This window comes from Phymastichus coffea, unplaced genomic scaffold (genome assembly GCF_024137745.1).
Source record: "Phymastichus coffea isolate CEN01 unplaced genomic scaffold, Cenicafe_Pcof_1.1 PCOF00077, whole genome shotgun sequence".
NCBI classification, from domain to species: Eukaryota; Metazoa; Arthropoda; class Insecta; order Hymenoptera; family Eulophidae; genus Phymastichus; species Phymastichus coffea.
In genome coordinates this window covers 1,188,961-1,211,595 of record NW_026706888.1, presented here as the reverse complement: position 1 = coordinate 1,211,595, position 22,635 = coordinate 1,188,961, and the positions used below count along the sequence as shown (strand labels likewise).

The 22,635-nt window shown below is 37.1% G+C and overlaps 3 protein-coding genes across 10 annotated transcripts; all 3 read right to left on the bottom strand.

Moving 5' to 3' along the window:
- Positions 1–1,915: 1,915 nt before the first annotated feature.
- On the bottom strand, positions 1,916–14,173 carry LOC131668411 (glutaminase liver isoform, mitochondrial). 8 transcript variants are annotated; one of them, XR_009302266.1, is made up of 14 exons: positions 13,956–14,173; positions 12,635–12,732; positions 11,022–11,057; positions 10,571–10,670; positions 10,345–10,487; positions 9,845–10,218; positions 9,097–9,377; positions 8,844–9,020; positions 7,636–7,922; positions 6,708–6,728; positions 6,179–6,319; positions 5,324–5,558; positions 2,352–2,472; positions 1,916–2,015 (listed from the first exon to the last, which is right to left on the bottom strand). XR_009302266.1 is itself a non-coding variant. In XM_058942537.1 (13 exons), the coding sequence occupies exons 1-12, from the start codon at positions 14,040–14,042 to the stop codon at positions 5,324–5,326; spliced, it is 1,980 nt and encodes a 659-aa protein (XP_058798520.1). In that variant the 5' UTR covers positions 14,043–14,173; the 3' UTR covers positions 2,342–2,472. The 8 variants fall into 8 exon arrangements, 7 of the variants coding, with proteins under 7 accessions (XP_058798520.1, XP_058798519.1, XP_058798523.1 ...); XM_058942537.1 differs by lacking the exon at positions 1,916–2,015 and having other exon boundaries at positions 2,342–2,472; XM_058942536.1 differs by lacking the exons at positions 1,916–2,015; positions 2,352–2,472 and having other exon boundaries at positions 2,842–5,558.
- Positions 14,174–16,063: 1,890 nt separating this feature from the next.
- Positions 16,064–19,179, bottom strand: LOC131668364 (adenosine deaminase 2-like). Its single transcript, XM_058942464.1, has 5 exons — positions 18,965–19,179; positions 18,479–18,899; positions 18,238–18,399; positions 17,853–18,173; positions 16,064–17,691 (listed from the first exon to the last, which is right to left on the bottom strand). The coding sequence occupies exons 1-5, from the start codon at positions 19,176–19,178 to the stop codon at positions 17,307–17,309; spliced, it is 1,503 nt and encodes a 500-aa protein (XP_058798447.1). The 5' UTR covers position 19,179; the 3' UTR covers positions 16,064–17,306.
- Positions 19,180–19,247: 68 nt separating this feature from the next.
- LOC131668363 (adenosine deaminase 2-like) lies at positions 19,248–22,432 on the bottom strand. Its single transcript, XM_058942463.1, has 5 exons — positions 21,631–22,432; positions 21,004–21,415; positions 20,774–20,935; positions 20,379–20,699; positions 19,248–20,320 (listed from the first exon to the last, which is right to left on the bottom strand). Exons 1-5 carry the CDS (start codon positions 21,851–21,853, stop codon positions 19,924–19,926), a joined length of 1,515 nt encoding a protein of 504 aa, XP_058798446.1. The 5' UTR covers positions 21,854–22,432; the 3' UTR covers positions 19,248–19,923.
- Positions 22,433–22,635: the final 203 nt, after the last annotated feature.

Here is a 22,635-nt window from a genome sequence, read left to right as displayed (position 1 = left end):
ACAGGTATTTCAAATTAAAGTGCGCTATTGCTACACCATCTCGTGGCAATCATTTAGCACAATTAACCGATGAATGTGTCAAAATTTTGAAGGCTACGAAATGTTGATTACTATTCTTGAGAATCTTTTGTGCTCAGGTGAAGCAACTTTTTCATTTTTTCAATATGTATTGTAGATGAGTATGTAGAATTTAAGCTATCTTATTATTCCCAAAACAAAATTTCCTGTGTGTTTGTTTATTTGATTTGTTGTTTTTTATTCTTTTAAAAATGTTTTTCAAAATTTCTGTAGTGTATGAATTAGCTAAATATCGCCTTGGTTACTATTTTTATTCAATTCGTCCCAATATGGCTACTCGCGAGAACAATGTATACACAACTTATAAAAATGCGAACTATGTTTTTATTGTTTTAGTTTTCAATTTATGAACGCAGTCAGAATAAAATTGATACAGGAGAACTTGACATGCGCAATAAACACCACAGAATCAGGGATTTTAGTTGCCTTGACTGCGTATGGATGCCAAAGATTTTATATTATTTTTAAAATATATTTTGGATTTTAAAATATACCTTTTATAATATTCATTGAAACATTTTTCAATTATTTTTAGAAACTACATTCTGTTTTAATTTTTATAACTTCCGTGTGCTATTAATCTTAATACAATTATTTTATTATTATTTTTTATTGAATACCTGTGTTAATAAGAATCTAAATTTTAATATGACTTTATTTAAGTCACCGCGTAGTTTTCAAAAATTTTACTAAAAAGTATTGAACAAATAACTGTAACATTAATTACAATAAATATTGATATTAAAACTTATTCTTAAGTGTCTTACGAGATTTTTTCCTTTCAAAACTCGTTTCCCAAGAGGGGCCATATTGGATACATTAACTCGCGCATGTAAAAAAAGGGTATAGTTTGCTGCAAAAAGCTATAACTCAAGCCACGTTTGATCAGACTGATCGCTCGATAGCTCATTTTAAAGGGTAAAAAAATGATTTTCAAATGAATTTTCTTACAAAAAAATTTACTTCTGGTCAAAAGTTGTGGCTGTTCGCGCATAGGTAGGGTGTATTAGGCAAATGTAGCTTAATTAAAAAATATGCCGCATTTTTATCTACTTATTTGCAACTGATGTTATAATTTGAAAAAATTCTAAAAATTTGTAGGTAATGCGCGAAGATTGTATATATACGCATATGTAATTGTATTTTATTTTATCTGACGGATTTTTCACGATTGAAGATCATTGTCGACAATGGCATTGTACAACTTTCTTGAATGATGGGCGATTTTAAAAGTGTGAAAATCTAATGTACACTGAATTGTCACAGAAAAGAACCTTGTGCTCTTTTGCTGGGATATCACAGTATTGGTTTCAGTCAAAAACTTGTTGTTGCATCAGACTGAATACTATTCACTAGAAGCTGATAATTACAAAGTAATACAATTTTTCTGCTTTCTCTCATTATCGCTTACTTGACATTGTTATTGTGCAATGATTGAAATTTCACGTGTTCAAAATAAAAAAGTATAAAATAAACTGTGAATTTTTTCTGTTTACTGAATTTCATGATTTCTAATTGACATCTATTCGAAATATTAACTTTTAGACATTGTAAGTGTCCTTTCGTCAAAGATTTCCAAGAGACAGAATACGGACTATACGTATTCTATCGTACATTATTAAGCAGTACATAATTGCAATGTATAAAACTAGGATTCATTGGTTTTCATTGTCGGTTTCTTCTCGAATGATTTTTTATTTTTATTAGGTTTGTATGGAACAGAATAACTAGATACATGATTTTTATAAATTAAATACCCGACTTGCCTTTCATCCTAAGTGGCTCTTGTGCTTAGTGCGAGTCACTTATTCGGAGTTGGTATGAATTTAAGGGGTCTGTTCGGAATTCCCGCCAACATCAAAAGTGGCGCATCTTCCGCTCATTCAAGTTCCGAGACTTACAGTCGATATAACGATTGCAGAAGATTGTTTCCGTTTCTGTTTTAGGAATATACATTTTTGTAAAAATTTTAGTATTTATTCAAAAGTGGCGTCTGGCGAATAATACATTTATCTTTCAGATCAGCAGGTTTTATAAATAAACATTTTTCAAATTTTCACTGGATATTCCAATTAAAATGATAAGTAATACTTGATAAATTTACAAAATAATTTAGTTTCAGTTAAATATCTATTTATTGTTGTTATTTCATGTCATGTTAACATTTTTCAGACACCTTTTAAACGTTTTAATCAAAATTATCAAAATTCATTTTTATTTACATATTATTATATGGTAGAAAAATTGGTCTAATTATGACAAAATATACTCACGTATGATCTCAAAAGGCGAAAGAGACAATCAAATGTGATATCATAATTCTCATTTGTGGTAATTCATAGCGTCAATCTTGTTGATTAGGTTAATCCAGCATTATCCTTTCATCTTACATCACTATATGTAATTGAAAAATACTGTTAGTCATTATTTTTGTATTGAATGCAATTTTTTAGCAATTAAAATTTCGCAAATAAAAATGGAAAAGATTACAATAGAATGCACTAAATCTAGAATTATTTGTTCATTTAAATTTTTGTTGTTGAAATGAATGATGTTTTACAACAAATGATTTTTTCTGAACTGGTGTCGATATATAAAAATCATATAATTATTGCAATATTTTAAATAGCTAGCTATACGTAGGTAAGTAAGTAAATAAAAAATAGGTATCTTTTGAAATAATAATACAAAAACAATTAATGTGAATTACATACACACGACAATATTTTTCAAAAGAAAAATAATTTTTTTCTATTTTTATTTTTTAACTTTTATTACTTTTATGTACACTTATAGAACAATGCAAACATATGTATTTTGATATTCTCACATTTCACAAACGATATCATATAATAACTTAATCTTTAAAATTCCAACTTTATCAATTTTGTTCGTTTTGTTTTTAATTATGATCAAATAACTACTAAACTTATTATTACTAATACAAATTATAAAATTTATTTTCTTCAAAGTTCACATGTGACCATTGATTACATGCGTTTATCGTCCGTTTATAGTCCCTAATCACTTTATATATATCAAGTTAATAGAGAAATTTCGTCACTTCCCTCCAATCGTTTGTTTAAAATATAATTCGTAGGTGCTCAAAAAAAATTATCTTCGACAAATATTCATACCTGAGTGTGATTAACCAATCTTGAAATGTTTTGAGTAGTGGTTTTTTTATAGAAAATTAAAAAACCAACTATCATTTCTAGCTGTCATTTATTTTTACATTCATAATGAAAACTGTTATTGCATCTCATAACCAAGCTGACCTGAAGAACATCATTAATTTTTTGCTAGTTTTATGAAGAAACCACTGCTCAAAATATACGAAAATTGATTAGTCGTAGATAATTTTTTGAGCCCCTTTGATTTATATTTTAGGCGAATGGGAGGAAAGTCGTAACAAAATTTCTCTATTCACTGTATATCTATGGATATCAATAGGAGGGGCCTTCGCGAATAAAGTATTACATTGTGGAAGATTGAAAGCCTCAGGAATGTCTTAGTAGAAAACATTTGAAAAACTTTATGAAAATATACAAATTATTTTAAGATTGAGGGAAACAAAAGATTAGATAACAAATAACGTTCTTGACGCACTTTTAAAATTTCATTATTGTCATTTTTATACTTATATTACACAACAAATTTCAATGATTTCACCGTACCTTATGAGTAAGATAAATTAATAAGATTGTTAAAAGCGTACGAGTAGAATTTGGAGCAAGATTCAGAATTAAATAACTGAAAGTGTGTCAATTGACATAACGAGAAGATTTCTCAATGAAATGATAATACTGATGTTATATTTGATGAATCAGATCTGCAAATGTTTTTATTTTACAATACCTTTTCCACTTTCAGGATGAAGTGACTTTTAATAATAGCCATCTATAGTATAATCAACATACTTATAACTATAAAAACACTATAGTTTTTTTAATATTGACTATAGTTCATATGTATCATACAAAGGCAATATTTTGTATGCAGGTGAAAGTAGCTTAAATTGAAATTTCAGTTTATAATTAATTGACTTTACTTATCTAGATGTTTAGATCAATGTTGTTAATTTATATGGATGAAAGCTTTTTTGATCAACAATCATTTTTTGTAACTTTGTAGCAGAATTTATCTATACAGCGATATAACAATTATAATTCGAGTCAACCATTACAAAGGAATAACGGTTGATTCGAAAAACACCAGAATCTTTGTTTTCATTTTAAACTGTAATTTTTCAACACTTATTATGATTTGCTATATTGCAAGTGGGATAATCGTTCGCATATCACTTTCGTAGATATTATTTATGAATTCAAATGATTAGTGATTGAGTTTGTACTCAGGTTTCATTGTTTGTAGTTTGAAAAACAAAAATAAATCTTTGAACGTTACATCAAGTTTCCATAATATAATCTTCTAAATACCACCGATTTAAATTTACGTACAAACAATTAAAAGTAATGTTAAAAGAAGTAAATGGCAATAAACTCAACAGTATAACAAAGGCAGTTGAGACGTAGAGTATTCTGGTCTGTTCAAAGTCTCATTTTAACACCATTCTGTATTTGTCAATTATGCTCTTCCTCGCGTCAAAATAATGATATATAAATTGAATAACAATGTTATCTATCTAACCATGAATTGTGCAGATAGTCTTTGAAGAATTATTGTCATTGAGGCGCAATAGCATTATCACCATTCACAGCTCTTTCCTAGCATAGCCGTGTTGGCTATCATTCTGTACGCTTAGGACGGTCTAAGTAAGCTTTTGCATTATGAAAATTAGGCGACAGACGTTCATCAGAAGCTAACCGATCAGCTGTGCAATAAATTTCAGACTCATTAGACCGGTCATTTTAGCCCTTTCGCAAGTGTAAATTGTATGAGGATTGCGCGTAAGTCGATTTTTTTGGACAAAACCTTTTGTGTAGACCGTCTCGCTGCAAGACTGGTTCAAATGAGCTAGGCTATATTAAGCTCTATTGACACGAGACATTCCTACGTCAATTTTCAAAAAAAAATAAACAACAATTAACGATAACAGTATTATATATATATGGAAGAAATCACAGATCTACCGTACAACTAAACTCTTTAAAAGACCCAGTCTTTCAAGTATATAAAAACAAATCAAAAAAGTCATAGATCTACAACATAAGGTAGTCATAAACTGTATCCCTAAATATCTAGTAGCTCGTGATAGGATTTGAAGTTTTTTGCATGGCTTTACTTAGGGCAAAGGTGAAGATTGACTGTTACTTGGGGAATCATCAATCATTGGATTGGATGTATCCTTAGGTGCTGGCTTCTGTCCAGTATTGCTATTGTTCTCGCCATTCTCGCTGAACTCATTGTTCGCTTTGTCTTTCAGCTCGGTCTGCCGAACCAACTCGTAATTCTTAAGATACTCGACCACTTGCGCGTGTCCGAACGTTTCTGCTTCGTCGATCGGTCGATTACCCCATCTAGAAGTTCAAATTGCGGTAGCTTTTGTTCTCCTGTGTAAAAGTATTCAAATGGGATTGCCTTTACTCTAGCTACTACTCATTTCCTTTCCCATCCTCGCACGTTTAATATTCACGAATTTCAATGTATTTCAATGAAGACGGAAATCGAATTTCATAATATTTTAAATTAAAATTAATTGTACTTTTATGTATCATTTCTTACGATGCATAGTCGTATGTTGTATATTAGAATCTTAGTCGACATTGACGCGTATTTTTTCCTAGTTTGTTTAATAGTTTGGAGTTTGCCAGCGTTGAAAACCATCAGTAAAGGACTAAAATTTTAATCTATTCAGTATATTACGGAAAATTTTAACGTTGTTAAATAAGTAATTATGACTTATATTAGAGTGTAAAATTGATTAATAAAGTTACTTGAAGACAAATTATATTTCATGTATAGTGATAAAAAAAATAAAAAAAGCAATTAAATGAAACTGATGTTTCATTTTCGAAATCCGGCTGACATTGCGATTATCGCTGATCGAAATTCTCATTCAGTCGGCGATACGTTCATTCATCCGGCAAGCACTTGCACGCCTAAAATTTCTCAACGAAATTGTACGACGTCATCTCACCTGTCCTTGGGATCGTGGGGAACTCCGCACTGCTCGATGAGAAATTCAACGCAATCCAGGTGGCCTTCGCTGGCAGCCAGATGGAGTGCCGTGCGTCCGTCGTAATCCGAAAGGGTCATGTCCATGCCACTCAACCGATGCCTGTAAAAATTGAAACGTCGATCCGCCTTATTTCCACTTCTTTTCTTCTCGCTCTATCGTTCGCTCATGCACGCGCGCGCGTGTGTGTATGCGCGTTAAGCGCCAACGACGAACTTTGGCTTTTTCGCGAAACTGCTTCAACGGCCGCTTCGAGCAGTCCTGATTTCAATTTCCGATGACGGACATGTATAAGCAATTGAGTTGCGTGTGCGCTGTAATCGACGAAATAAAAAGAGAAATACGCGAGAAAGAGCGAAAGACAATGAGATGAGTCGCTTGTTTCCTCTTGGCAATTCTGTGTAGTTTTAAGGAATGACAAAAGCATGACAAAAGCTTCACGTGTGCGCTTAAATGGTTTGCGTGTTTTTTCTTAATCTTGGCGACTCACCACTCCAAGTTCTCTCGTAATCTGTACTTAGCAGTTTAGTTGTTGTACCGGGGTTGGTTGTTTTGCGTATGCATGGGGATCAGTATATGTAAAACGTAGTGTCAATATATGTGTTAGTATTGAAGAGTTCAACAACACTGTTGTTATGATTTATTTTAGCAGAACAGGCACAAATAAAAGCATGCCTTCTATTCAAAAAATAAAATGAATGATTTATTTTGAAACGATGAACTGTATTTTGCATATGTATTTCAAGTGTAGCGATACAAAAAAAGTCATCATCCAAACAATAATTCAGCTCAAAAATAACAAAATCCGCTGTTATCTAACTGTCTAAACATAAATTTATAATAATATGAAACAAAAATAACAGTCTTTTTGATTAATACGTATAAAGTGTATAAAAAACAGTGCTTGCAGTATGCGTATTATATTGCGACCCCTGAATGATGTCTATTCTAATATCTTTCGTGCACACTTGGTTGCGTAAATAATGTGTACAACAATCGTTAACAGTGTAATAACAAAATCATGTTGTTGGCAGATCGAGTTATGAATATTTTGTCTGAATTGATTCTTACAGTAATATTTATACCTTATAGCTTATCATTTCTACTCTATCTCTTCATTATCCGTAAAACACTAATGGGAATGATACATAAAGTAAATCATCTATGAAACGTAAAAAAATCTTGGAACAATTTCTGTGAAGATTTATATAGAAATTTATTAATAAATATATGAAGATTATTTGTTAAGAAAATATTTGGATAGTTTAGACGTTATTACTCACTTTTCGAATAGAAAAAAAATATACACCTATGAATGATAACCAAAAATGACGATAGCATGCTAACGTGAAAAAAACGAAAATAACAAGACGGACAAGCAAGCAATTAGTTAGAGATTCGAGTAAACGGCATTTCACCTGCGCATAGCCGTGACGTCTCCGCTCGCCGCGCTAAACAGCAGATTAACAATGGACAGACCCTTTGTCTCGTATTTGTGCCTTCGTGGGTCCTTCTTGTTGGTCGCGTGTTTCAGATTATCATATCTGTGGAAATTGAACTCGTTCACGAGCTCCTCGCAAAATTGCACCCCTCGACACGAGTTGCCCAATGGATCCAGTGGTGGTGACCATGTGCAAATACCCATCACATTAGGTATTACGACGAGAAGACTGCCCGACACACCTGATTTTGCGGGGATGCCGACCTGTTGATAAAACCAAATCAACGTTACTTAAACATTCGCGAGTTACATCTCAAACGCTATAAATATATCGTGGATGTGTTCTATATGTTCGTCATTCGGATAAATCCAACCACAAATTCATAAAGAAGGTATTACCAAACTTGTTATCTAGTGTTGATATTTCTTGCAGGAAGAACAATTTGTCATTTTTCCATGTTTCAACAGTCGTTATAGCTATAGTATTCTGAGTGCGAATCCAAAATCTCAGCGACATTTCAAATAATGATAAATTTATTTGAAGCGTTGAACAATAAAACTCACTCAATTTCGAGTTACGATCCATACTAACGTGAACGAGAATTTGGTGGATCGAGCTATTACAGAGGCAATTATTACAACAGCTACGGTGATTATTACCAGTAGCCAGTCCAAGGTAGTTATGCAGGTGCTCCAGCTGAAGCTAGCGCAAGGTCCGATATCATTTTCAGATAATTGATTCAGCGCGCCGCCCTGAACTACGGTCACGTCGGTGTGAGATATTTTTTAAAAACGTTTTTGCTTCGTAACTCTGATTAACGATCGTGAAAGACTAGTCGCTACAGTTTTACTATAGATTTCATTTCCTAACATTTTTAATGTCTTATCAGACTTTGAGTGTTTAACGATTTTTCTCTGTGTTCAACGTCCAATGATTGGTTCGAATCCCTCAAACAGTATCTCTAGTTTCTAAGGCCCGCATTTCACTCCGGTCATTAGTATCGCTTACATAAATCGCAATGAAACCTTCCAATTTGTTTACTGGAGAAGGCAGCTGCGCGATCTATTCGCGCGCACTGCCAAGTATCAAGTTTCGCTGTATCATTCGATTCGTCGGAGGCAAAAGAAGGAATATTAAAGACAATCTTTGCCAATTGAATTGCATATTGATCGGCGGAAATTTACCTTGAAAGCAAATTGACCGCTGTAATCGTACATCCCGCAGCTGTGCATTAAGCTCAGGACGTCTCGCACGCTGTCCGGTTTCAATACTTTTTCCTCGGTTATCGGGCATATCCCGCCGTTCGCGAGTGTCGCCGCCATCACAGCCATCGCCTCGCAGTTGGATTCCATCGAGCAACACTGGAAGCATTTTCATTTCTTTTTTTTTATGCACGCCTCGTCGCGCTAATCGCTCGTCTTTGCCCGAAAACAATACCTGAAAGTAGAAGTCCATGCACTCGCGCAGGTTGGTCTTCTCAGGATAGCAGCCGTGCTCTCTCATGTAAAATCCTAAGGCGTAATTTCTGTCGGCTGCCTCTCGCTCCGACAAGAATACGGCGTTATTGAAGCCCAGTGATTCACCGCCAGCTAATCTCTTGAAATAGTTCATCGTGAAATCGAATTTCTCGGCTAATGTCATTTCAGGCTTGATCAGGGTTTTCAATAAGGAGCACACCAATATAGCGCCAGCGTTGATCATAGGATTGTGCGGTTTCTCTGCAATGGGGAAATTATTAGTGAAATGTCAATCGTGCGTTTTTGTATGGATATCATTTTGATACAACTCCCGAATGTGAAATGGGATTCTAATCATCGCTGCATTATCAAAAATGCACTTTCAAAAGTGAGCGTAAGCAACGGGTGATTCGACATACTTTATGTTATCCTTGTCTGCTTCTGTTTGTTGCGACATTAACGCTTTCATTGTTGCGCTAAGAGAAAAACCTTCGGCTTATTGTAAATTGAAAATAATCCTCGCAAAATATTCTCGAATTCTGGGAATTATTAATACGCCGTCACGTACACAGACGAGCGAAAATTACGATGATTACGCTAACTCGGCGCAGCGAGATGAAGTCAATTGACGAACGTCACGTTTCACGTAACAAAAAAGTAAAAATGACAAAACTAGAAACAAAGATTAGAAGCTGTCGAATTAACGAGCAAAGTACAAGAGAACTCACTATTATGGTCTAGAACCAGTTCGTTAAAATTCCTTCCCGAAGGCTCCTGACCCACATACTGATGTACCACCTCGGGTCCCAGTCTCTCCAATGCGATAGCGTAGGTAAGGGGTTTGCTGCAACTCTGCAGGGTAAAGGGAATCGTCGTGTCACCGATACTGAACCTTTGGCCGTCGATGGAACACACCGACACACCCCAGTATTCGGGATTCATGCGTGCCAGCTGGGGAATGTACGATGCCACTTTGCCCTCCAAGTTCGACTTGCACTTCCAATAAAAATCCTCGATGTGCTTCGTGAAGCCCGGGAAGTCCGGTATTATGAATTGATGCCTGAACGCCCGAGATATCAGTACGATGTTCGGAGTGATAATTCTGCAATTAACAATTGGTTCGTGACTCGAAGTGAACGTTGGCACGCGCGAGAGTCGATTAAATGCACTTGAATGATAATTAAACATTTGCTCGAAATATCGCGCGTGCGGGACATACGAATCGTACCTTCTGAATTGCTCTCTGTCCAGCTTTTGCGTCTCAGGCGATATCCCTTCGTGACCGCCGGCTTTGATATGTTCCTTTTTCAAATTGTCAGTGAGCTCCTGCAAACGCGGATCATTTTTCCTCAAGCCCGTCGTTCTCAGCGCCTGTTTTCGACGAGAAGCCGTTAATGCATTTCTACGCTGCCTCGCAGCACCGGAGCACGCGCAACGATCAAACGACAACTCACGGCCAGAAATTTTCCAACGTGAAGTAAGCCAGTCTCTTCGTTTTTGAACATGTCGAACATGACGTCCTCCACGTTCGACGCTTGATCTTGATCTCGCGTGCTAAACATTTCAATTAAATTAGCTCATTACGGCTGAATAAATCTCGCGGAGCATACGAAGTTCTAAAGAGGACAGATCAGAGCGGAAAAGATCAATTTTGCGTCTAGGAATGGCAAGGAAAATCGCAAGCTATATATTTATCTATGAGCATGCGAAGCATTTAACCATCGCAGTGGTTCAGAGCTACGATCGCTTCTGAATGTAACAATTTGGAAAATCTACAACGAAATTGAGGAAATTCAACGAGTAAGCAAATAACGTTGTTCGTTTGCAGATTTTTCTCACTCAAGTAATTTACTAATTTAGAGAGACGACTTGTTTTCCATGCCGAAGGAAGTGCATGGTACTCACTACATGTAATGGCTGTCATGAATGAAGCTGTAATCGCTGTAAAGAACAGAAGAAATTAGTACATTAGTACAGCGTGACGGAAAACAAATGGGAAATTATTTGATCAGCCGAGTGGGATTAATTGAGCTCGGTAATGTTCGCGCTTATTTGTCGTTATGAAAGTTCCGTGTGAGTGCCGGCAAACGCAGCTGTCGCCTCTAAGATTGAGATTGTTACTAATGAAATTCGATCGATTCGGGCGAGCGACATCGAGTCAGCGAATCTGCAGTGAATTGACGCTTCGCGTATCGTTTCGCAAAATTCAATACCGGTCGAGTGCTCGATCCGTCTCGTCGCGAGACTCCTCCGCTTTGATAGCGCTGAGCCTGACACCGCGATAGTTGCTGCACACGTCAAAGTCGTCCATACTCCTCTCGGTTTCGGATGCGCGCTCAAGACTGACGCTAACGAGAAGCGCGTCTATGCAAAAATACTCGCGGCGCGATCTTGGATTCCCGAGTATCAAGTGGAGCTTTATTGGCCGTAAACGTTGCGCTTGTAATTGCAGTTCGTTCAGTTTCAACCAGTTCTGTACTTTTCTTCGTCCAGCACCGTTTGCTACTGATGCTGTTATCTAACAATGCCGAGACGTCTTCGAGCGACGTATGGGGTACATTGGTGGAATGCTTCGCTTCGTCTACATTAATAACATTCCAGGGAGAGAGCAAGTGCAGTCGATCGTCTATGGAACTATCCGCGCTAATAATATTTATTTAACTCGATCAATTGCTACGAATTTCAAACCCACATCAATAATAGTCTTTACCGTGCATTTCACAAATGGGTTTCATTAGCGCGTACAAGAATCTCCATCGCCGTGCAACATTAAAGTTCATCGACCATTCAATGACATTTATTTTCAAATATCTGCTCGCCGACGACAAGTCAAAAAGTAGTTTTTCAATTCTTAAATACATCGAACTGAAGGCGAAACTTGATAGACAAGGTCTGATTACGAACGCAACTGCAGAAGCCATTAATCTACCGTTTCTTTTCTTCGAATTGGCTACGACGCCAACTTGATCTATTTTTGCGTAATTTAGGAGTCGGGAATTTTGCTTCATTAGAACCGCAACGCGAGCTTTCCGCAGATCGACCAGATCAGAGTTGTTTTTTTTTTACGTACACACTAGTGAAAATAGTCACTCAGTTTATATTTCTAATGGATTACAGCTTATCAGTGCTATTAACACTGAAGTCACTTCTGTTTCGAATAGGTTGCAGACATTCAATCATTACTGCTAATATTATTTCATATATGTATGTAAAAAAAAACAGTAATTGAAAATGAAAATTTTTTTATTCCTGGTAAAGGAGAATATTTCACGTGATGTTAAGCAGTTATCTCGTCCTAGTTACTACGAAATCGATCTTGATTGAGGAGTGAAGGTAAGTCGGGAACAAAGTTCTTAGGGGGTGTGACTGTTAGTGCGGTATATTTACTCAACGTTACTGGTACGTATATTTGATTGGTGTGCTGCCAGTTTCTAGTGTATCGCCAAACTATCGTGTCATTTTGTTTTTCACGTATTATTTCGATGTTTTTTTCGGAAGAAAATGCGTTTGTTTATTACCGTGTCTGTATCGACTCGAGCTCCAAGGCACTTCCGTATGAGGCGTCTAAGTATCTTGCCGAGCCGAGCCTCGTTGATCTTGGCACTGCGGCGCGTCTCTGCGAAATGATAAATGTAAAAAGTGAAATAACAATCGATTTTTTATCGAACAAAAACGGACGCGATGCCAATGGAATTTGAAAGGTACACGCATCTATTTCTATTACGCAATAACGAACATGCATTGAAAGTTTATGTGCCAAGTTGATGTGCAACTCGTTCTTTTATTCCACTCGTTTTACAAAATAATATTAAAATAGTCATCGGGAACAATTTGAAATCATCTACGTAGTATTTTCGACTCGATACCGATCGCTTTTCATTGTAATTTCAATGCCAACATTGAAATAATTATCGCGTGTTTTATAAAAAAAACCTCACATCGTCTCTGAAAAAAAAAAAAAAAAAATCGAACCAATAAAAATGCAAAGACGACTTTCGTTAGCGGACAAATCAAAGAGCGCGTGCAAGAGCCTTTCGTCGAACCGCACGAGGAGCCGCGCTTATCGATCTCCCGCGACCATTTCAACCCCTAAGCGGAAACCTCACGCGTGCGTACGCGGATTTGCGCGTTCGTCGCTGAATCGAAGAAAGGAAGAGAAAAAGAAGAAGAAGAAGGAGGAGTGGAGAGCCTCGGCGAGGCGCGAGCGCGCGCGCGGCTTCGAAATTATTTTCGTGCCGCCGAAACCGCGAGCCACTGTCATCGCTCCCACGTGGGAGGACAGCTTGCGAACGCTCGCTCGCCGAGTTTCCACGTATGAAAATCAATCGTCGCGTTCTTTTCTCGTCCGGCGGCCCACGGCGTTTCTTGGTTATGTCAGATGCTTCGCGTTCGTATCGGGGAGGGGGGGGGGGGGGGGGGTCCTCGCTGGAAAACAATTGATTGGTTCGATTGACAAACGACATGGCAGCGAGTCTCGTCTAATGAATGAACTGCCAAGAGAATCTGTCGTAGGCGTGTGAAAATGACGTAACGAGTTGCCCAAAATGTATCTTGACGAATAACATGACGATGCATTAGTTCTCCAGCGGCTCCTTCGGTCGCGTGACAATTGCTCGCAGAGTCAGTTAAAGTCCAAATCCACATTGCGACTGGGACGTTGGACTTGGAATCCTTTTTCGTCACAGAAACACTTATGATTCAACGCCGAGTAGCACAGCAAACTGCATGGATTCGACGATCCTGTCAAGGATAACTGGAATCTCGTGCTCGCGGAGGCTCGAGACCATCGTGGAGATCCCCCCGAGCGAAATCACGTCGAGCGCCCTCGAAAATCAATACCTCCCAGCACTGGTGAAAGCGCCTTGCGCTCGTCCTGCTGGGTCTCAGGATCCTCTTTGCAGCGCGAAACAGCGTCTCGCGAAGCATCGCCGAGCTGCCGTGCGTTCGGCTGCGGACGGACGATCTCGAGCGTGCACTCCGTTCGCACTGCACGACGCAGAAGGCGCACACCAGGCGCGAAGCGAGCGAAGGGGGTTAGGAAAAGCTCTCACGGCCGCGGCGGGCGCTACTCTACTGCGCCAGGTGAAGCGACCGCGGCTGCTAAATCGGGCACATGCGCGCGAGAAACGTCTCTCTCTCTCTCTCTCTCTCTCTCTCTCTCTCTCTCTCTCTCTCTCTCTCTCTCTCTCTCTCTCTCTCTCTCTCTCTCTCTCTCTCTCTCTCTCTCTCTCTCTCTCTCTCTCTCTCTCCCTCTCTCTCTCTCTGTCTATGCCTGTCGACGTGGGCACGTTGACCTCTCCCACGACACTCGCTCGCGCACAGCTGACTCCTCGATCCTTATTTTTAGATTCCGCCCGTGATAACCGTGATTAGTGCGCCTTCTTCTGCTGTCGACTTCAACCGATTTAATGAGCCGGGCCTTGCGGCCGCATTTTCTTGTTTGACTCTTTGATTTTGCAATCGTAGATGCTTCTTCTGCCTTGATGCGCGTTTTCATGCAGTTTTTTGTATATCTAGTAAGTAAACGCGAATGGAAAGATTCACGACGTACAAATTGATTGACGGAGGCTCATCGTTGTTTCGATGAATCTCTGTAGGAAATGTATAATTAGGAACAATTGAATTTCATTTGAAAAATCGATGATACCAATAATTTTGAAATTAATGAAGTCTTACATTAATATCAACTGGTAACGATTAAGAAAATCTGAAAAAATAACTCATACAAGGATCAGTATTCCAATCAGTAAACTTGAATAAAAAGTAAATTACAGAAAAGAAATAGAAAATATGTTTAAATAAGCGGCGTAGGTTGACGAACGAGCTAAGATGACCGATGGTTGATAACTCGTGAATTTCAAGATACAAAGCCTAGCGTTCATTACAAATAATTTCGAACAACAGGACGAAGTTTTGTGCGTTTCAGTCAATTCATTCATTTTTTATTACTATCAAACTGAAAAAGATAAAAAATTCAATAGAATATAATTATAAAAACAATTTTTTTTTTATGTTTAAAAAATTATTTTCCACATTTCAAGTGCCTCGGTCTAGTTGATAGTTTGACTGAATATTTGCCATTATAATAACACAAAGATACATTGTATTTTGCATTTGCACATCGTAAGAATATGGCCATGAAGGTATATAAGTATTTGATAATAATTAACTCTCTTTTTTATAGTTAACATTCAACTGCTTCATTATTTCAACATTGTTGAAATTTACAGATTCTGAATTCAAGTACGCTAATTTTTTCCTCTCATTAATGAGTAATTTACAGTATAATCAACATCAGTACGTCCATTACGATAGAGTAGACAATTCTGCCACTCTATTACTGTTTCATGTAATTGTTCTTCGTAATAATATTTTGCTATTGATCGAAGCTATTCTTGTATTTTTTTTACACCTATAAATATGGTTTTTCAGGCCATTGCTCCAATAATTTGCAAATATTTGACATTGATGTTTACATTATAATAAATAGTACGACGGCTGATTAACTGAACTAATTCCATTACAAGCAAGGCCATATAACGAGGTTTCAAGTTAACCGTTCGCGTGTGTGGATCCAAAAATGTCAATAACAGAAAAAGCATTAAAAAAAATGAAAGTATTGACTATCTTTGCATTTGTACGCGCGTTAGTGTGTGTGCGCGCGCCCGTGTGTGTGCGTATGCGTGCATAAAAAAATGATAAAAATTCGTTGTACACGTTGTTATTGGTATCGACTTTTTGTCAACTAATTTAAGGCACTTCGCTTTTATATTTTATATTCCTCACAATAGATAGAATGGGAATATTATAACACTTTAATCTGTTTCAAATGGCTTGAAAAATATTAGTTGCAGAAAAATATATTATATAATAGGATTATTTTATTTATCTACGATAAACTTAGATTGTATGCATTGATGCAGGAACTATTGAAACAATGTTTCTCTGTACACTAAAACTACCCAACAGGTAATGATAATTCTTAAAGGCAATTATTACACTATGGCCTTATGTGAACACCGAAATTAGAAATAATGTATTGCTGAAAGTGATCGTGACGGTAATTAATACTTTACATACATTGATTGTACACTCGTTTGAAAACTTTTCTGTTAAAAATTAATAATCAATTGTAAATTACACGATCCTACCGTTTGATCAGTGGTTTTTATATATACTTTGGTACTGATATTGGTTATATATATATATATATATATGCAACTTTACCATTAAGTGGATTCTTCTGACATGCACATATAACATATATATATACTACTGTAGGAGTCATGAGTTTACCGTTTCTGAACCTCCTGAGTCCGAAGCGCGAAATTATTTATCTCGACGAAGCAATTTTCAATGCTTTATTAGCAGTTTCATCGTTTAAATCGCCAACTATTTTTACAATAAGGTAACATGCTATAATCTAGACATGAAAAATTATTATCCATTTCGTAACGAACAAGTTTGCTTGGTTTTGTCATGATATAGTTGAATTGTAAGTTTTTGATAGATCTAAACGTCTTATATGTGATTAGAGAAAGGTTTTTCAATAAATTTTTTTTATAAGTCATGAGACTATAAAATTATATTTTGATGATATCTGTTTGTGCATTCTGTCGATTGATAAGATATTTAATGGAATAAAAAATATCTTAGTTCATACATTTGGAAATGTTAAAAAATAGGTGAAAAATGGTATTGAATAAGATTTGTCAGTTAAAACAGTCTTATAATTATTTTTTAAATAAATTGTTGAAGTAATGTAATTGGTTTATATATTTAGAATTTTAAAATCGTGAAATCTTGTTTTGAAGCATCCGAAAGCAGCTTCAAAATAAACCATCGTATGATGTTTTTGATTATCTATAGCCCGAAACATCGATAAACTGCATACATTCAAGTATTTCTTTAATAAAGCGAAATCGTTAATTCTTTATTGTGCTTATAATTATGCTCGACTCATTAATTATTTAAATCGACAGTGAAACCATGCATGAAAATTCATCACCATACGTAACGTTTATACTCTCAAGATGTTGAGGTTACCTACAGGTTGGTGATAATAAATTCTGCATTGCGGCATTTCAAATATAATTCAACACAGTATATTAACTATTTCATAAAAAAAAATAAATAAATAATTGTCACAGAGCAATGAAACAAGCGAAACCCGCGAACAGTGAAAAACGTCTAGCCGTGCGATACAACGTCGGAAATAAAATCACGCCATCGTCTTTCCCAGACACGTAGAACAAACTTTCGCTCGGAATCGTTTAAGCTACTGTATGAGATGGAATTAATGGCAAGTTGCTTGAGCGCGCGCAAATCAGCCCTGCTCGACATGATACCGACGAAAGCCTCGTAGAAGTCGTGGCTGAGCGCTCTCGCGCCCCAGAAGCCGGGGTCATCGTTCGACACCACTACCGGCATGTTCTCCGCGAAGAAGAAACTCGCCGGATGGTTTCGCAGATCTCTGACGAGCTTCAATACTTGATTTGATATTGGACAGATTTCGATGCCCACGTCCCTTCTCCTGATCATCTCCATCAGCTTTGGGTGTTTGATCAGCGTGTAACTAAAAGTGACGTTGGTTGCTTCAGTCATTCGAAAATCGATTTGTCCAGCAATCGCCGCGAAACTGATCGCTCACCATTCCCACGGCTGAGCCGTGTTCGATTGTTTGTTCAGCAATTAACGTCCGAGTCGCATAGCCACGGCAAATGTCAAGTAACCTACCCGTGTCCAATCCTCTTAGCGTTGAGCAAAACAGCATCGATGAGGTTCTCGTCGGTCTCCTGCCCAGACCAATTAGTCTCCCCGGCGTGAAAGTAAAAATTCGTCTCGTTGCGAAGGTCCAGCAGTTCCTCGGCGAAGTGTAACAATGGGGGGCCTTTATCTTCCTGGCCGACGAGATCGAATCCAACTATGCGGTCGGGATGCATTCGTTTGAGATTGCGAAATCTCTCGATATGCTCGACGAATGTTAAGCGTCGAATGCTTCTCCGAGGGGAGTAGATCCACTTGGCACCCAAGAAATCCGGATGGCGTTTCATAAATCTATCGCGAATGATAGGTCGATGACGTTGGCCTTCTTGCGGATAGTTACTATTAATATACGTACCGCTCGACCACTTTGTTGTCGATTTCAGCGACACGAAGGTAGTTATGTTGATAACCATCAAGTTCGTACAAAGTGGTAAAAGACGTACGAATCTCCATAAACTGGACATTGTCATCGTAAAGTTCTTCCATTGTGTGGTACAGAAAATCTTCGTAAACAGGTCTACCCAAAAAAAAAATAAGAATTACCACTGTGAAACATCTTTAAGCGATAAATTCACATTCCGTCGATAGATTCATACCGATATGTGATCAACGACTTGACAAAATGAAAAATGCTCGAAAACTTTTGCCAAGTGTCATCGACGTCTTTCTCAGCCACGTAGTACATACTCAGGGCCTCGGCAATCTCATTGTCAATTGATTTATCTCTCGTGCGCGCTCGCGCGAGCAATTCCCAATTGCAGTCGCTTTGATTGGCCGCACCTTTCTCATCGAAAAATTTCAGTTGCAATGAGCTCCAGTGACGACACATGTACAAGTTTGACCGGCGAGTGACGTTCTCGAGGATGAAGTCACGCGAGCTGATGGCCAATATGTGCGCGTGCAATACGCCGCCCTTCGGCATTTTGCGTATTGTTCGGTAGACTTTAGACTGCTCGATGTCGCCGCTCACTCGTAAAAAATTCTTCGACGGTGGAAAGATTGCCGAGTCATCGAATGCTGCTGATACGGTACACTGTTGAATTTAAACATTTTGACGATGCAATTCGGACAAGAAAACAAACCTCTTTCCAGTTCTTCGTGCTTGTACTTCGTCAAAATTTTATTTGCAAGCCGTTCTCTGTCGCTCAGAATGATTTTCGAACCGAACGCCGCCGATTGCTCTGCATCGATAATATTTTGTCTTTCCTCGAGATAATCCGTGAAAACGTCATTATCGCTTATGTCGCAACTTGAAAAATGAATCAGAGAGCACAGCAATGCAAAAACGAACAGCATTTTTCAACAATCGAAATGAAAATTCATCGAACGGTGATACGTTTTTCAATACGATACAAAGTTAAGTCCCTTTTCTCATCCTCTGCCCAATTTTATCTGCTGGATTGACATAAGATTATAAAAAAATTCTCGAATGCTTTTGATTTGATAAGTAGCAGAGCAAATATATAATTATCTAAATGAAAATACTTGTATAACAATGCCAGTATGAGTACACTATTGTAGCCTCGACTTTGAAGTGTTCGCAAATCAACTGCCGACAGTCAAACTGCCGCGAGGCTCCGCAATTTTCGTTCTATATAAATTCTGCTGAGCACGATTAATTACTTGAATAACGCGATACACTCGAAAACATGACGGTGACGTGACAATGACATTTTGTGACTACTAGTTTTCAGTAGTACGAACGCTTGGTACACAGATTTTTTTTATAAAATGTATACATTACTACGGGTTTAGCTGTTTTATGCTATGGTGAATATTAAATATAAATGTGTATAACAGTACCTATAATCATCGCATGTAATCGTATAAATTAAAAAAGTGCAAAATGAAATGCTTCGAAAAATTACATTACGCAGTAATTTCACTTAAAAAACCGAATAAGAAAAGTCCTGTTCCAACAATTACGAATGTCAATTACGAATAAAACTCTTACGTAACAGTTAATATCACTTTAGTTTAAAATAAAAATAAAAATTATAGTATTATCTAAAATAAAAGTACGTCTAAAAATCTATGACGATTAACGATTGCACATTGGACTGTCAATTAAATTGGCGACGAAGGTCCGCCAGGAGTTGTCAAAAATTTGAAAAGCTCGTTTTTGCTCGTCGGCATTTAAGCTGCTATAGACGATCGAATTGATTGCCAGTTGTTTGAGTGCCCTCAAGTCAGCCTCCCGTGACATTATGCCGACAAAGGTCTCGTAAAAGTCGTAGCTCAGGCCTTGTGCGTCCCAATAGCTTGGATCGTCGTTCGACACCACCACCGGAAAATTCTCGGCGAAAAAGTAGCTCGCTGGATGGTTTCTCATGTCTTGCAGCAGGTGTAAAATTTGATTAGAGATTGGGTTCAATTCTATGGCGATGTTTCTTTTCTTCACTATTTCCATAAGTTTTGGATGCTTTAGCAAGGCATATCTACAAAAAATGCGGAATTAAAATTTGCGTTCATAATTAAATAACACCAATAAATTACCCGTGTCCGATTCTCTTAGTATTGAGGAGAATTGCATCGTACAAATTGTAGTCCGAGCTTGTGCCGTACCAGTTCGTTTCACCAGCATGGAAGTAGAAGCTCGTAATATTACTGAGTTCTTGCAATTCATTTGCGAATTCTAGAAGAGGATGGCCTTTGTCTTCCTGTCCCACTAGGTCGAATCCAACAACGAGATCTGGATAGGCAGCTTTTACTTTTTTGAATATTTCGATTGCGGCACTGAATTTCTTCGGGGTTGATCTCCTCTTCGGCGCGAAAATTATTTTGATACCCAAGAAATCTGGATGGCTTTGTATGAATCTGTCGAACGAAAAGAGCATGAATTTCTGCTGAAAATACTTGGAAGAAATTTAATTCAACTGTCGTTGACGCACCTGTCGGATACTTCTTTGTAAATTCTTATAATATCTAACGGTTCATGCTTGGTTCCATTGAGCTCGTACATCATCCCCAAAGAAGTACGCATTTCCATGAACATGACGTTGTCGTCATACAACTTTTGCAAAGCCTTGTAAAAGTATTCTTCAAAAACAGGCCTGCAAAAATAGTTGAATTTATGAAGAAAACAATATGCAAATATTTCAAATGCCGAATGCATTCGCACCTATATTTAACGATTCCTCTCAATGTTTCGTAAATTTTGTTAAAGATTTTCCAAGCCTCATCGCTATTGTCATACTTCGATTTGATTTTCAAATTATAATTTCTAATGTTCTCTTCCACGTAAGAATTCGCGTCTTCGAGGTGTTTCAAAAGCACCCAATCGCAGCTGTCATCTGGATTTTCAAAAAATTTAAATCGATAATCGTCTTCGTCTTTCGAGCAAACGTAAAGGTTCGGTAATCGGGTCACGTTGTAGACTAGATAATCCAAATCGGCGATAGCTGTACTATGAGCATGAAAAACCCCGCCTTTAGGCATTTTCCAGAGAATCTTGAAGACGTCGGACTTTTCGATGTCTCTGCGAGCTTCCATGAAATTTTTCGCAGGGAGAAATTTTTCAGGGTTGTTGAAAGCTGTGATAGTTACATTTTTTAAATTGAAAGAAAAAAATTTATAGAGCATATAACGCATACATCGAAATTTATCTATAATCATTACAAGTATCTTAAGAGAATATAGTATTTTCGCTGTTGTCAGTCTCAACAGTATTTATTTTTTTTGCTATGTAGTTTTAATTTATCTTTTTTTAAACAACTTCGAATAAAAAGAATCAATACGAACATCTTACCTTCGTTCACTTCGTTCTTCTTGATGCGCATTACGCATTCATTAGCAGCTATTTCATCTCCAAGTAATGTAATATTTGCACCAAAACTTAATTGCTCTTCTTCTTTAATAAGTTGTTGTCGTAAATTAAGATATTTACAACTGATGGGATGACCCCCACTATGATTTATAAGTAGCCAAGCACAAAACACTAACTTCGCAAACACTTTTGAATGAAAATCCATGATGACTGTTTACTACGAGTGAACTTTTACAACAATGAAGTTCGTCAGAATACAGCTGATAGATTGCGTGAACTGTTTCTTCTTTACTTTCTAATAGTTTTTATTCAATATCTGTGATAAATGGAGAAAAGATACAATACCTTAGACAAGATTTGCAATTATATAGATTATATCGGTGACGGAAATGAAATACAAAAATAAAGTACGCGATATACCATTGCGATTGAATTAAATTTATTGCTTTTAAATAACGTTTCAAATACGTTTATTGCGGACTGTCCACAGTGATGAAATACTTAATTATAATACAAAACTTCGAATTAGACAAATACACTCTATTAAGATATTAATTCTCTTTGCAACTGCTTTTTCGTTCGATAAGCCTGTTGTGTCTTTAATAGGCAATCGCTCACCATTGTCTTTCAGCAGTTTCTTAAATGAGCATTCATATCAGCTGTTACAACATTGAAAAGTGACGAAAGAATTTAAACTCTTGCAGATGTTGACTTGTAATGCTCTCAACGTTTTACATTCCCTATAATACTAATAATCGTGGTAGCTTAAAAACATACGATGTTGCCTTTAGATTTGCGTGTTGACGAATGAGACGTCAGAAAGAAGTTGGCCAGTATATAAGTTCAGAGATAACGGCGGTGAACACGAGATATCAACGTAATTTGTTTTGCCCTAGTGGGAATTTTCGCGTTCTCTTCTTTTTCTACGGGCTATTAACAAATATTTATTACTTCGTAATCGCTTGCCGAAAACAAGCTTATGGGCGT

Bases quoted from the DNA above. Each gene is read 5' to 3' on its own strand.
- LOC131668411 (XM_058942537.1), bottom strand. From the start codon at position 14,042: ATGCTTCGCGAGACGCTGTTTCGCGCTGCAAAGAGGATCCTGAGACCC. The intron at 10,488-10,570 runs GTGAGTTGTCGT...CGTCGAAAACAG, and splicing joins ACGTTGGAAAATTTCTGGCC to GCGCTGAGAACGACGGGCTT. The intron at 7,923-8,843 runs GTAAATTTCCGC...TTTTATCAACAG, and splicing joins GCGGTCAATTTGCTTTCAAG to GTCGGCATCCCCGCAAAATC.
- LOC131668364 (XM_058942464.1), bottom strand. From the start codon at position 19,178: ATGCTGTTCGTTTTTGCATTGCTGTGCTCTCTGATTCATTTTTCAAGT. The intron at 18,900-18,964 runs GTTTGTTTTCTT...CCGTATCAGCAG, and splicing joins GCACGAAGAACTGGAAAGAG to CATTCGATGACTCGGCAATC. The intron at 18,400-18,478 runs GTATGAATCTAT...TTTTTTGGGTAG, and splicing joins AAGTCGTTGATCACATATCG to ACCTGTTTACGAAGATTTTC.
- LOC131668363 (XM_058942463.1), bottom strand. From the start codon at position 21,853: ATGGATTTTCATTCAAAAGTGTTTGCGAAGTTAGTGTTTTGTGCTTGG. The intron at 20,936-21,003 runs GTGCGAATGCAT...CTATTTTTGCAG, and splicing joins AGAGGAATCGTTAAATATAG to GCCTGTTTTTGAAGAATACT. The intron at 20,700-20,773 runs GTGCGTCAACGA...TTCGTTCGACAG, and splicing joins TACAAAGAAGTATCCGACAG to ATTCATACAAAGCCATCCAG.